The sequence below is a fragment of the Glossina fuscipes genome, unplaced genomic scaffold (genome assembly GCF_014805625.2).
Source record: "Glossina fuscipes isolate IAEA_lab_2018 unplaced genomic scaffold, Yale_Gfus_2 121, whole genome shotgun sequence".
NCBI classification, from domain to species: Eukaryota; Metazoa; Arthropoda; class Insecta; order Diptera; family Glossinidae; genus Glossina; species Glossina fuscipes.
This window is the reverse complement of record NW_023998464.1, coordinates 1,761,962-1,776,949: the sequence shown is the minus strand read 5'-3', so window position 1 is coordinate 1,776,949 and position 14,988 is coordinate 1,761,962. Positions and strand designations below refer to the sequence as shown.

Here is a 14,988-nt window from a genome sequence, read left to right as displayed (position 1 = left end):
AATAAAAGGGGGGCCTATCTTATGTCACACATCCATCCAAACCTAATATGCTCCTGTATCACAATTAACTTAAGGTATAAAAGTTATTTGAAACTGGGATTAAAAAAGGCAGATGTTTCACTTCAACGTTACTTACTCCATGTAGGCATCACCGCTAGATAAGATCCTATAGGTTAAAGTGTTAAAAGTTTCATCTATTTCTGTATGTATAAACTTTTTCAAATCGACGATATCCTTCAAGACTTGCGGATTGACTTTCGCAGTCGCGTTGTTATCTCTCAAAAAGGCATCAATCCTTTTCAAAATTTCCAAGTAATCGCCAATCATTTTATCGTATTGAATATCCAATTGCGGTTGTTTTTTCGACAAGGTACGACGTGTGAGATCCTTTTTATACGTTTGCTCAAGTATGCTTTGCTCGTTAACGAAGTACGTCCAGTTGAAAGATTGTGTTACATTTCGGTTATCAATATATTTTAACTTTGTATCATATGAGCGGATTTCGGGGGAAGAGCTACCTTCCGGACGAGGATCACATTTTAGATAGAGGTTCCATTTTTCCGCTCTCAATTGTTCATCATCCTCTGCTTGGCATTTAACTTTAGCTACTGCTTGTATTAAAAAAATTTTTTTCCCCTATTATCTTGAAAGCCGAAAATTAATCAAAATTACCTTCCACTAGATCAAGGCAAGTTTTTGCTTCTATTAAAATTCGGGAATATTTTTGTTCACGAGCTTTAGCTTCCTCTAAGGGAATGACCTTCTGCTTTTTGTATGCTTTAGGAGTTGGAAATTGATTGTTGCCAGCAATCGGAGATTTCGACATTTTGCTTTTTTCTTAATTTTGTTTTCAAATTTCTTTCTTTTTTGTCTTTTCTCATTAATTTTATTGTTCCTCATATACGAGAGGAAACATGTTCACTGAATAAATTGTTGAAACTGATCGATTAACGGTTGAAGGTCTTCGCAATTACCGCGAGAAAAGTCGAACAAAATATTATGAATAAAAAAATGATATAAAGAATAAGTAAAAAATTACAAAAAAATATAAAAACTATGAAAAAATATAAAATGTTCTTTATAATGAACTGTATAAGACTAAATGAAATGTATTCTATCTGGAAAACATTATTGACTTGTTTTCTTTTCGATGATCGGTGTTCGAAACATTAGAAGGTGCATCATAGTGAACTAAAACAAAATTTCGTATTAATTCAAAAATTAAATTCAGATGAACTATTAACGAATTTCAATAGGTTAAAAACTAAATGGATACAACTTTTGTAAACTCTCAGTGGAATAATTTATTCATGCAATAGAATGGACTTCGTTTTCGCACCATTAACTCACCAAATCGCGTATATGCTTTGTGAAAACATGGTCAAAAGAATTCCATGACCCTTATATTACTAGACATTGCTCAACCAATATTGGAATATTCATTGTAGTCCGGACAGACTACACATTGGTCACATAGACTCGGCCCAATGTGTGGCTTTTTACTTTTTGTTCTATATCGTTTAGAGAGGAGTCCTCGTTTAGATCTTGCGCCTGCCTTTATGCTGATTGATCTATCTGAACAGAAAGGAAGACGTGAAATGTTGGCAGTAATTTTTATTATAAAATTATTATTGGTTTCTCCCTCCCTTCGCTGTCAGATCCTCTGTACATTTCTTTGTCGCAAAATCTCTTCTCGAAGGGATATCAAGCGTAAGGTTTACCTGTCATGTTTTAAGTGGTCCACGGATATCGCCATGCCGAGATGTTAGAATCATAATTATAAATTATTTGATTTTTAAGCTTAATTCCTCCGATTTCTCGCTTTACTTATTGTAATTGATAAGTTGTTTTTGATATAAAAGATCATTAAGAATTCTTCGTAGGCTCATCATATTTGATGAATTTTTCGTGATATCAAGGCAGCAAATTTAAGAGCTTGCTTCTCTAATTAACTTTGCGCTGATGATTTCAAAGCGTTTTCCTTGTCTAACTTGGAACCATATTCGTGCCCCCTTCAAGCCGATTTAGGTGATTTGGTTATGTGTTGCTGATTTAATCTACGGCGTTAAATATTTAAAATGCAAGAAGCATTCTCAAGAAGGAATATTTTTGGAAATGTGCATTTATGTGTTTCGTTCGATCAAAGGATTTGTTTTAACCTATATATAGAGGCCTCTGCAAATAAAGTTGAATCGATGCTACGCTTCATTAAACTTCTATCTGTGGATCCGCTTCAGCATTTCAATCTGACCCTGTTATTGGCGTCACGTCGATTGAATTGAATTGCTTCAGTCTTGTTTTTCCTCTTCGAATAATGATTGGATGCCCTAATCTCCTTACTACGTTATGAAAATATATTGCAACTTTTTGCCCTGCATTCACTAGAGAAACACAGGTTTATCGTAGGCATTCCTTTTGTGGTTAATTAACATTGTCACAGATTCGTCGGCTTTATTAACTTCAATCTTCCTACCTGTACTTCTATGGAAACTTTATTTTCATAAAACTCAGCCGCCCGTTTGAACAGCCGACTAGACAAAAGATCTCGACTAACAACTCGATGATAATGGATTAAAATCTCAAGTGCGGTATAGTTTTCAATAAAGCCGATGCTATTGCTTCAAGACTTTGCTCTTAGAATTTATTCATCTAGGTAAATTATAATAATAACAACAATAATAAAGCCCAGCCGATTTTGAGCTCTTCAATTGTTTAAGGTTCTGTTGAAATTGATATCTAAAACCTAGTGAACTCTTCTTAATGCGCTGCCTGAGCGTTGACGTACTTAATTTGTGTTCTTCAACGCTGCATACGATTTGTTAGTAAACATAATGTGTTTGCTTTTAGTGATCCCAAAGTTTTTTGCATATTTGAGTTGGCTTAGTTGTACAGTGCTAGCTCGGTTCGACATCGGCTGCACCGTTAGACAGTTGTAGCAAAATGCATATAGACTTTGTGAAATATATTCAAAGCATTCAACAATTGATACTCTGAAAGAAGGCCCTAGAGTTCGTTTCGAATCTAATTTATTAGTTATAATTTTTTATAACCTCATAGCTTAAATTTAATATATATCAGGAAAAGTTCAGTGGTCGGACTTCATGCAGAAGACTTATGAGGGAATCAAACAGTGTGCTATCTCTGCAATGCAAAGAAATTGCGCCCGAAAAAACAGAACATAGCGTGCGATGCAAATCCAAATACAGCTTGTAAATGAAAAATGCAGCAATTTATTGTTATACGTAAAGGGTAGAAAGGAAATTTGACTCACTTCAAAATTGCACCACATTGGCTGTATCTCAACATGGTATTAGCTTCCAAATTGAACGGGCATTCTTCACTAACCTCAACAAATGTGACACCTTCTGGTGTGACGTGATCCTCAAAATTATTGCCACTCGGCCGTTTGTAATTATTACATTGTAAAATGATATCACGTCGCTCAGCTAAATGATTCCACTGACTACAGTTGAATTTCATCTGAATATTATGTAAAGCCATATAATAATATGTATGGTTTTCGGTGGCTAAATGCTTCATAGAATGATAGCCAGTGTCTATATAAAAAGATGCATCATCGTTAGCAAAAATGTTTAGATTCTTTTCCTCAAACAGTTTCCTCAGCAATATCTCTAATGGGATCTTTGGTAATCAAATACAATTTGGGATTCTTGTTGTGCTCGTTTATATCGACAGGCTCCGAAACGTGTCCACGTATTCTTGGTGATATTTAAAACGCATCTACCATGCTGAGTATCGAATTGAAAACCACTTCATTTCCAGGATTGTCAAGTACACAAAAAAGACAAAGAGTCAAACTTAGATACCAATCAATTTGGATCGAAACTTCTTGCATATTTGCGCAATCTTAACTAGATAACCGAAATATATGAATTCTTACTTTTTTGGATTGATATTTTCTCTCAGTTAACTTAATGGACTGTAGCTAGTTAACTTTTAAAGAAGACTTCAAGTTGAAATCGATTCCAAGTTAGGTGTGAATATTTGTTACGTCTGCTGGTTCGCCTTCATTCGCGTTCATTTTAGGCTACGATATTCAAATATAATATATATATGATAAACTTTGGTTTAAAAGACCATAGCTAACTTAGAAAACATATTACTATGTCACGTGTTCGGCTCGTTCGCAGTAATGTAAACGATTTTAGGAAAATAGAAAAAATTAAAAGGTAGTTTCCTCGATCTAGACAACGCAGGTTCTTATTATATTTGGTAGTTATTTTGCTAACATATAAGAAGAATTTATTTGATTCTAAACTTCACATACAAATCTTCTTATCTTTTTCTTAGTGTCATTGCTAATAGAAAGCTTACTCAACTGCACTTGACTGCATCGCCCAATATTTGAATGAAAAGTATTCGTATCGCTTAAATGCAAAGCCAAGGACGCCTACAAAGAAATGTAAAACTTAAATAACAAATGTTGTTTGGATTTCTGCACGTACTTAACCAGTCAGTTTCGACCACGAATATTTGCACCTTCCTAATAAAACGTGAATGTTTAATATGCTTGGTGGTCCAATGGGAATATGTTGTAACGTCAGTATCTTTCAAACCGTCTAACATTTCCATGGACGCAGAATCACCATTAATCCTATCTTTTCAAGCTGCTTCTCTTAATGGTAGGATTGTCCTTGCCGGAACTTTCAAAGCAGTGAAACTAGAGTCTGCTCTCGTTTGTTTTTATTGGAACTCTACTCTTCAGCAGTAGTATCCAATGATCTATAATTAGAATGTAAAATTGGTAAGTAAAAATATTAATTTTTTTAGACGGTAATGCGCAACTTAAGGTAACTTTTGATCCTAGGCTCAGTTAATTATACGCAACATATTTATTCGATTTAATTTTGAAACGAGTGCAAAAGGTAAGTTCTTTGGAATTGGATGGAGGTTTTCTAATATGCAACGGCAAGGTTTTTTCAAAGAAAGAAAACAGTTTTTTGGCCGTTTTCTTAGTGTAAGTCGATTTTCAAAAAAAGTGAGGTAATGAAGGTGAGATAATGATAAATGCAATCGACGGTGTGGTTTTCAAGTACAAACACTTCCCAAAAAAAAAAAACCTGAAAAATTGTTATCATTTTGTCAATGTAAATTTACATTACTGAAATTACAAATATAACTAATTTGAAAGTATCTAAAAGCTCATCAAAATCGTCAGCATGAACTCATCAAAAACTTATTTTTTAATTCCTTTCGGCTAATACTTTCGACTAATACAAAAAGGAACCCATTACCTATCGCTTCAATCAATTGAATATTTAAGCAAGTAAAAACTCTGTAGTGCGACACGGCTCGCCATTAAATACCATGCACCACTTCGCTTAATACGGTTATTTATATAATGACTTTTCAAAATAAAGTGTTGTGTGGGAAGTAGTCGAGAAAGTCGCCTTACTTAGTATACTTTCTTACCTTACCTCTTACAAATGGTGCATGGTATAAAAACATTGACTGAGCCTATTACACGTACTAATATTTTTTAAATTTTATTCAAATACAAACACTTACATATCATAACAAATAATAAAAGATGGAAACGAACGCGGCTCAATTATACTATGTATATATGTAAAAATTATGAATACGTGTATATACGTGAATATATTCAAAACGGTATAGTAATTTTTAATTTAAGACGAACATTAACAATGAAGTAGGGATGGTTGAGAAGAGCCGCATAAAAGTTTTTTAATTCCTTCTATGCTTACGTTACTTAAAGGGTGCTCTAGCCAATAGGACCAATGAATAAATAGATTAAATATTTTAGACCAATATTGATAGCAGCACTGATCCTAGGGCAAATTGAGGTTGTTGCTAAAGAGATACAAGTCAAGCTACTATAAGAATACTACCTACTCCGTATGCGCATCTCCGCTTGATAAGATTCTATGAATCTTAAGCTTAATGAATTTAAGCTTTCGTAAATTTCGGTATTTATTATCCCTCTTAATTCGATAATACGCATTAGAACATAGAGTTTCGCTGTCGCCTTATTATCTCGCAAATAAGTATTAAGCCGTCTTGAAATTTTCAAGTAATCAGCAACCATTTTGTCGCAGAAAAGACCTAATTCCGGTTTTGTTTTCGATAAAGCGCGACGACTTAAATCTTGCTCCCAACATTCCGTATATATGCTGCTCTCGTTTAAGTCAACAACCAATTTATGGTTTCTTTTATATTAATATATTCAAGCATTTTTATATTTCCTCTATACGCCCGTATTTCGGGCGGTGTATCGGGTTGAGGATAAGGGTCACAATTTACGTAAGCTTTCTGTTTTTCTTCTTGAAATCGCTTATCAACTTTCTTTTCGATATTAATGGCGTCTTCTATAAATATGTTCAATTTTCCTCTGTAATTAAGACAATAAATAAACGAAAATCCATTTGACTATAAATACCATAAATAAATTCAAGCCAATTTTTTGTTTCCATTAAAAGTTGTCAATACATTTCTTTATGCACTTGAATATATTTTAGTTTAATTATTATATATCGTCTTTGCGGCAATGGAGGGAGAGTTAGCGTTGATTTTGTATGGCTCTCTTCTTTCTTCATATACGAACATTTCTTAGCGGGGTCTGGAGCTTTCATCATTTCTTTCTTTTCGTTCCCAGAATTGTTTTAGTTTTGATTTACTTTCGTCACTTGAGCTGTCTCGGTGTTGAAAGAGGTATTGTGATCAGCGAAATTTCGAACGGTTCGAAATTTTGACGACATGAATGCAATCGCGAACAATTAACGCGAGATAATCGAAAGGTTTTATTGCAAAAATAATGTATGAAAAACGCAAAAAAAGTATAAAAAAAATGTATAAAAAATAAAAATATATGAAAAGTTGTTTAGAATGCTTCTATGACAAAACTAGGCTTGATGGTACTTATAAGGAAACATAGCCGCATGAGTAGCCGCGTAGGAGTTCAGATCTTATTGCAGTAGAGTTTACTTAGATCATATTTATAGCGAATGTTCAGTCGGTAAAGTTAGAAGGCCTAGCGATTGTGCACACAGCCATTGGTCTGATGTGAGTGATTGGCCATATGAAAATATTAAAAACGAACAAAAAAGAGAAAATGGTTAACCCTAATGGATACCCACATCCAAATTAACTGTCTATCGTTTGCTTGCAGCCAACTACAAAAAAAGAAGAAAATAAATTGCTTGAAGAAATTGTAAAGTGCTGATCTCGATGGACCATCATGGAGAACGTCGCAAGCTCTTTAAACAATATATCGTATTTTTATTTAAGCGTGTTGGCCTGTCCATTCGCCCGTCTGCGCAATGCCTGCGATTATGATAAACATTCTTTTATTGGCGAAAATCAAGCCGTCGCCTTGGAATTGGCGGAGCCAATGGAAGCTCTTTCACACAGATTGGCATTGAAAATGAGCCATGTCTGAGAGTGCAATATAAACAGTTTCCTGGAATTTTTCCTCATTACCTCTAAATAACAGTAGACGCACGCAAAAACTACCAAGGCCATTGTACGAAAATTGGAAAAAATCAAGCATGTCCATCCAATAACATAGAGTAACAAAGCTTAACGTTATTTTTTTTTTTTTTTTTTGTACATGTTATGTTTAACATGTACAAAAGGTTTGGTTAAAAGCAAGTAAAATTTTCCTATTCTTTTTATTTGCCTAGAATTAGAAATTCATTATTTGCGTAGAAATGAGGGCAATCATACTAATTTAACTCGCGTAAGCGACGAGCAAGTCAATTTCATCGATTTCATTTTCCATCCATATAAATTCTTTACTTCCAAATAAGGTAAGAATTGTCAGCCATTATCATAAATTTTTGAGAACTTGTTACTTACTACATATGATCTCTTGAGGGGCTGACTAACCACTGCAAGGAAGAGATAATAAATCAAGAATGACAGTAACATTGTTTTGACCAAGTTTAGTTTATTTTATCGCAATTCTTTTAAAACACTTCGATGCTTCTTAATCATTTTTATAGTTTAATCTCAAGTAGTGTCAAGAGAAGCTCAATGGCCGTACTTCATGGAGAAGGCATATTACAGAGTCAATCAGTTTGTTGTTTATGCGACGCGAAGGAAATGCACTCGGAAAAACCGAACATATCGCGCGATGCAAATCGGAATATAGCTAGAAATGGAAACTATGACTTACATAACTAACGTTCTTAAATTGAAAATTTGACCTACTTCAAAATTGCGCCATGTTTGATTGTATATCAATGTATTATTAACTTCCAAAGTGAGTAGGCATTTCTCAGTGATTTCGACGAATGTGACGCCTTCTGGTGTGACGCGAACCTCAAAATTATTGTCACTCGGCCGTTCGTATTCATCAAATTGTAGAATGATATCACGTCGCTCAGCTAAACGATTCCATTGACTAAAGTTGAATTTCATCTGAGTGCTATGTAAAGCCATACAATAATATGTATGGTTTTCGGTGGCTAAATGCTTCATAGAATGATAGCCATTGTCTATATAAAAAGATGCATCATCGTTAGCAAAAATGTTTAGATTTTTTTCCTCAAACAGTTTCCTCAGCGCGGCAATATCTCTAATGGGATCTTTGATAATCAAATACATCTTGGGATTCTTGTTGTGTTTGTTCATCTCGATACGTTCCGAAACGTATCCACGTATTCCTTGTCCGGTGATATTTAAAACGCACCTAACGTATGGTGTATCTAGAGTAAAAACCACTTCATTTGCAGGGCTGTGAAAAAGTAAAAGAAATCAAATTTAAATGCTTGATTGTAAATTTAGTCGTAATGCTTGATTGTAAAGCGTAGTAGCTTTTTGGTCGTAGCGGTCGCTATTATTATTCTTATTTGTTCGATTTGGGATAAATGTTCAAAACTGCTCCCACAGTTGATTCGGTCAAGTTTTTTAAAATAAAATTTAAAGTTCTTGTATTATTACCCGAAACATATCTCGAAACACTATTAGTGAAAATGCTTATGGAGCTTGGTAAAAACCCTTAACGTCTCTCCCCCTCTTAGTCTGACGTTTGAAAATGTATTTTTGTGTTCAGTGTGCAAGTCGCAATTTTCGACATATTTTAAGAAGTTTTGTTGCACTGATGTGGTTTGGCTCTGGGATGAACGGGCCCGTTTGCGGCTACTGTTTACTATATTACACGACATGCTGAAATCGAATCAGTGGATAGGATTATATTTTGACGAAATTTGTTTTGCTGATATGTTTTCTTGAAGAAGGCTATTGAAAAACGTTTGGATCGGATCATTTTTATATATAACGCCGTGCCCTACATAACGCTGTATTTTGAAAAAATCGGTATATGAAATAAAAAAAAAAATTTCAAAAATTCCCGACAAAAATTGACATAATGTTTTATGCGCCTCCTAAATAAATGTTTTTGCAAGGATTATGCCTTTATAATGCAAAATCATCTAATTTTTAATACTTCACCATGAGAATTGGTTCACAACACGACATAAAAATTAACAGCACCGAATAAGGACCACATATTTATTATTAGGAGTTATGGCAAAAGAAAGTGAATGGTGAACAGGAAAAGGTCTAGAAAAAAATTAATTTTGCTGCATTTGGACTATTTCCAATCTTTGTGCCCTTTCCCTTATATAGGCTTACATAAGAGTTTTTACAAAGAAGGCATATTTTCTGGTTTTTAAGTATGAAAGTAAATGAAGAATTGTATTACCAAATTTAGTGAAGGGTCGGGCTTACTCCTTTACTCAATCGGATGGTTTTATTTTTATATATTCTTAATAGTTTCCCGTTTCATTCTCGTTTAATCGCAATTACAAAATGTGTTTTTGAGTTGGTATACTGTCGAGTTATGTAACACTACGATTGTATTGCATCTCTTGTTGCGTGAAAACCTGATTTAGAAATTTAAATGCGAATTCGTATGTCGTGTTTTGTTGATTTTTCAAAAATTTATTATAAATATATTGATTTGCCGAATTTTTGGAAGAAAAAGGAGCGATGTCGTATAAGAAGTTATAATAATTTGAGAATTTATGAAAGTATTATCCCTGAGAGCTGTAATAACATTTAATTAAAAGTATAATTAGACATAGGCTTTATTAAGTTATGTTCATAGAATTTGTAACTCAGCTCTGCGTTTGTTTTGTTTCAGACACAAATTGAACAGAGTATTAATTATGCAAAGCTTATCGTATCGAAAAGATGTAAAAATGATGGATTTTTCGCTTAATATTGCTAATAGAAAACTTACTCGGCTTCACTAGGCTGCATTGCCCAATATTTGAATGGAAAGTGTTCGTAGCGCTTACATGCAAAGCCAAAGATGCCTATAAGCAAATTGAAAATGTAATTTATTTCAAACAAGTTTCGGCTTGTTTTCCACGCATACCTAGTCGATCAGTTTCGATCATAAATATTTGCTTCTCCCTAATAAAACATGAATATTTAATGTGCTTGGTGGTCCAATGAGAATATTGTATAACTTTGGTGTCTTTTGGTACGTGTAAAATTTCACCGGTAAAGTAATCATGCGTAACGGGCTCTTCGGTACGTTTACTCGTGCTCGTTCTTCGTGATGATGGCGACGATTTTATCAACAGTTTAGACCTTCGTTTCACCGACCTAATGCTAGCGTCCACATTCATTTTTGTTGAAAAGTCAGATTCAATTGAGGGAAGTCCAGATTCTCGTTTCACTGGTGCGTGACTTTCCAGTAAATCAAATTCTTTTGAGGGGCGTGCAGATTCTTGTTTCAATATTGGGCGATGCTCTGTGCTTGGTCTTCGCGATATATCCACATCCTTCGACGAACGCCCAAGTCGTCGTTTCAATGAACTGCGTCTTTTCACTGAAGATACTGCTTTTAATTTAGGTAAAGAATCTGTTTTAGGAAAGTTAAGGGATTTCGATTTTTGCTTAGATTTTTCGTGTTTTTTCTTTGGCGACGCTATAGCAGGACTACGTCTTTTTCCCCGTCTCTTTTCTTCTCTTCGCAATGCTTTATGTTTTATTTCATTTCTAATCTTTTCTAAGTCCATGTTCGAGTTAAATGATGGCAAATGGAATATTTGATTCGAGGTATTTTGGAGAAATTTTTTAATCAATGTTAATGTTTTTACTAATTGATAAAACGTTCGAGGTATACTCGGCAACACATTTTGGAATTGTTGCAATTGTTCAGTAACTTCAAAATCTCTAGTTCGCCCAAAGACCATAAACACGCGTTCTGGATTGTTTTGGGATTCATTAAAATTGAATCCAGGTGGTGGTTGTTGCTCCTCAACTTGTTGAAAATGTAAAAATCTCTTCCGTTTAGCTTTTTTGGCAGCTTCTTCTTGAATCTCTTTCGGAAACTTGTATGAAGGTAAAATTTGAGGCACGCAAAGCTCTTCAATCAAATGCAGTTGTTCCGTTGTTAGAGGAGAATCCAATTGGTAATCTAGTATCTTCACAACAACTGGTAGGTTGGGCAGAGATGTTGAGCTAATATTCCTGTATTCAAAATAGTTTGGCCGAGAATAACGAAGATTTATGCGATGGGCTTTCATTAGCGTATCGTTCAGTTTATCTAATTTTTCGACATCTAATTTATTTGCTAAAGTTGATTGTGAATGACTAATGTCTAGTAGCTTAACAAACTCTTCTTTCGACTTTTTATCTTCCAAGCTCTCAATATTCACAGTTTTCTGGGTTTCTTCGTAGTGACATGCAATTGGTTCACCCCAATAACAGAGATATTCTGGTACATGAAAAACCAAAACAAATAAAGGATGGCTTGGGTCTACGCCTTTTTTTACCGTGTCCATTGGTGATACAAACTTATCACAATTTAAATAATTTATAGTGCCAACAGGTGTCTTAACACCACCCGGGGAAGGCTCGTCAATGCGTATGTCCTTTTCGATAATAAGTTTTCGCTCAGCACATTGCCAGGTCATACCGATATTGCCGAATTTCACATTTAACGGTTTTTGTACAAAATTTACTTGATAAGCTCCGCCCACGATTACAAATCTTCGCAGATTAACCTAAAATGTGTATTATCTTTACAAGATTTGTGGACGTACAGATTAAGATTGAAAGGATACTTACCTCATCAGAATCTAAATTAAGAGTTATAGGATCGTAAGCAATATTTAAAAAGTCTTCAAATTTTCTCTGTTCTCTTTGAAGGAACTCCGCATAAATAACAGGATATTCATTAGCTTTAAGGCGTTGTGGTTTCTGAGAAATGATGATCGCTTCCAGTTCCCGTATTTTAGGCTGAGCTTTTTTTTCTTTTGGTTTCTTTATTTTTCTTAGCCTTTTAAGAGCTTTTCCAACTATTTCCTCATGCTTACGGTGGGCTTTTATGATTTCGGTACGAACTCTTTCTTGAATCTTATTTTGCATTTCATGGTCACGCAATAAGCTTTCAGTTAATACTGTATATCGCCCGGAAAAACAAGTACAGTTATATGCATTGTCATAAATTGACAATCATTTTCAAAATGCACAAATGTTAATAGCCCACCTTGTGTACTGGTATTGAAGTCCTTAGAATACAAGGGAATTTCCAGAATATAACTTTTCGCCTGTTCACTGAGGGTGTCAATGTTTATATGCACTGCTTGTACACATAAATTAAGTCGCAACATTGAATAGGGTATGTGTAGCAAAATATCTAAGTTATGCAGATTGGCCACCATACGAGGCTCACTAGGACGAATTATGGGTTACAATTGTTAATAGATGTGAAATATATTACAAACACATAGAATGATTCGCAACATACTCTAAATGTGTAAAACGTATGGGGACGTTTTTCAGAGTCCATATATGAATTCGGAAATTGTCACCGGAAAAGAAATATTCCTCAGTAACAGGATCCAATGATCTGCAATCAGGCGTAAATGAATAAGTAAGGATGTTTATTTGCAAACTTTTTTATATGTAATTAAAAATTAAAATTTCGTTCATGATCTTAATTAATTGTGTTAGACATTTCTACTCCGCTCAGCTTGAAACCGACTATATTTGTAATAATAAGAGAAGAAAGTAAAGGCTTTAAAAATAAATTATCAATATTTCCGCAACAACGTTAGAATATTTCCAGCTTCCTGGAAGTGTGATGTACACTTACTCCATATATGCATCTCCTCTAGATAATATTCTGTATGTTAAAGAATTAAAAGTTTCGTAAATTTCTTCAGATATCGCATTTTTTAAGGTTGTAATATCCATCAAGACTTCAGCTTTAACTTTCGCGGTTGCCCTGTTATCCCCTAAGAAGGCAACAATTCGTCTCAAAATTTCCAAGTAATCACCCACCATTTTATTGTATTGAAAACCTAATTGAGGTTTCGCTTTCGATAGTGTACGACGTGTAAGATCTTGCGCGCATCTTTCCGTAAGTATGCTGCGTTCATCTACGGAGAACACCCAGTTGAAAGTCTTTTCAATATCTTCATTTTCAAACGTTTTCAATCTTGTTTTATATGCACGTAATTCGGGCGGTTGATCAGGCCGACAATAAAGATCGCAGTTTACATAAGCATTCCAATGTTCTTCCTGCATTTCTTTATCATTTTCCTTTTCAACTTTAATCGCAGCTTCTACCAACAAGAAGAAAATATATTTTTACGTTGGGAATCACACAACAAAAACATATGCATTTAACTACCGTAAATAAAATCTAGGCAACTTTTTGATTCCAGTAGGATTTGGATATACCTACGTTCGCGTGCATTCAATTCTTCCAATTTTATAGTTTTATAGCTTTTTGATGGAAGTAGTGGTAGAGACTGAGAGAAACTTTTGGATTTTTTCTTTTTGTTTTGGCCTTGTTTCGTATTGCGTTTGAGCGTTTTCGCCATTTTTTCTTTTTCAAGTTTCTCTCTGAAGAAATCGCACCTTTTATTGCCTCAACTTGCTTTTAACTTCCTTTAACTTCCCCGTTCATAAAGAGATGGATATTGGCATTCGAAGCTTCAAGTATTTCAAAGTCATGAATTAGCGAATTCTTTGCAATTGCCGCAAAATGTGCCGAAAAGTTTTATTACAAAAATGAAATATATCGAAAAAAAATTGGCTATATAACAAAATATAGAAAATTACAAAAATATATAAAAAATGTATAAAAAATATACAAAAAATTGCTCAGAACAACGCAACAAAACTGATTAAAAGTTATTCTTATTGAAAAATATTTTTAATTCATAATTTCCTTATAAACGCAAGTAGGAAAATTATAGCTTATATATAAATATAGGCCAGCTATTAGATATCCTACACCACTTCGCTTACTGAAACTCTTCATTTATTTTCGTGATAAAATGCGAACAATTACATCTTGGTTCCAGATTAGAGTATACTTTCAAAAGGAGTTGTCATATGGAAGAGAAATCTGGGGCCAAATCTTTAGTGGGTGGCTTACATAGCTCAAATCAAGCAGAGCTAATTTCTGTGGCAAATTGCTTTCGTAGACGTATTTCACTTCATTCTCATTGATTTCTGTATAAACTGCATAATCATCAATTCCTACCAGCAATAAAATATACATTATAAGTTGAAGAATTATCCAAGGATGTCAGACTTAGTGGTAAGGCATTTCAATATCTAGCAACACGAACAGTAAAAGGTCGCTCGGCTGATGAGTTATACAAACATGGCATAAATATGGAAGAGATTGAATGCTTTTGTAGAGGCAGACAAGCAACCGGAATTTTAGATAATCGAGAAAGGAAAATTTAAAGAAAGCATGAACTAAAGAGAAGATATGATGTTTAAATGTGATGCTCTAAACAAAATGTGTTATACGGATAACAATACAATATGTTATGCCTTGTGCATCCAAAAATGACTTCAATACAATAGTTAACATGGGTCATGAGAAAGGAATGCGCAATGCTTTGTTTAACCTGTGGAGGCAGATACAGATGTAGATTGTACAGTTTTCAGAGCGTAAGACAAACTTTAGCAGAGATATTCTCCAAGTTGGGTTTGCGATCAAGGCATTTCGTTGAATCTACA

At 34.2% G+C, this 14,988-nt stretch overlaps 1 protein-coding gene across 1 annotated transcript; it reads right to left on the bottom strand.

Annotated features, from left to right (window-relative positions):
* Positions 1-3,267: 3,267 nt before the first annotated feature.
* LOC119640490 lies at positions 3,268-13,832 on the bottom strand. The gene is made up of 12 exons (XM_038038577.1): positions 13,694-13,832; positions 13,100-13,571; positions 12,752-12,853; positions 12,491-12,675; positions 12,070-12,401; positions 11,123-12,005; positions 10,367-10,858; positions 10,229-10,304; positions 8,159-8,719; positions 6,236-6,373; positions 5,878-6,191; positions 3,268-3,557 (listed from the first exon to the last, which is right to left on the bottom strand). The coding sequence occupies exons 1-12, from the start codon at positions 13,830-13,832 to the stop codon at positions 3,268-3,270; spliced, it is 3,984 nt and encodes a 1,327-aa protein (XP_037894505.1).
* Between the last annotated feature and the right edge of the window lie 1,156 nt (positions 13,833-14,988).

Excerpts from the sequence above, each read along its gene's own strand:
- LOC119640490 (XM_038038577.1), bottom strand. The coding sequence starts at position 13,832 with ATGGCGAAAACGCTCAAACGCAATACGAAACAAGGCCAAAACAAAAAG. Across the intron at positions 10,859-11,122 it reads ATTCCAAAATGTGTTGCCGA|ATTCTTTACCTAAATTAAAA; the intron begins GTATACCTCGAA and ends TTCCTAAAACAG. Across the intron at positions 6,374-8,158 it reads AATTTAAGAACGTTAGTTAT|AGGAAAATTGAACATATTTA; the intron begins GTAAGTCATAGT and ends TCTTAATTACAG.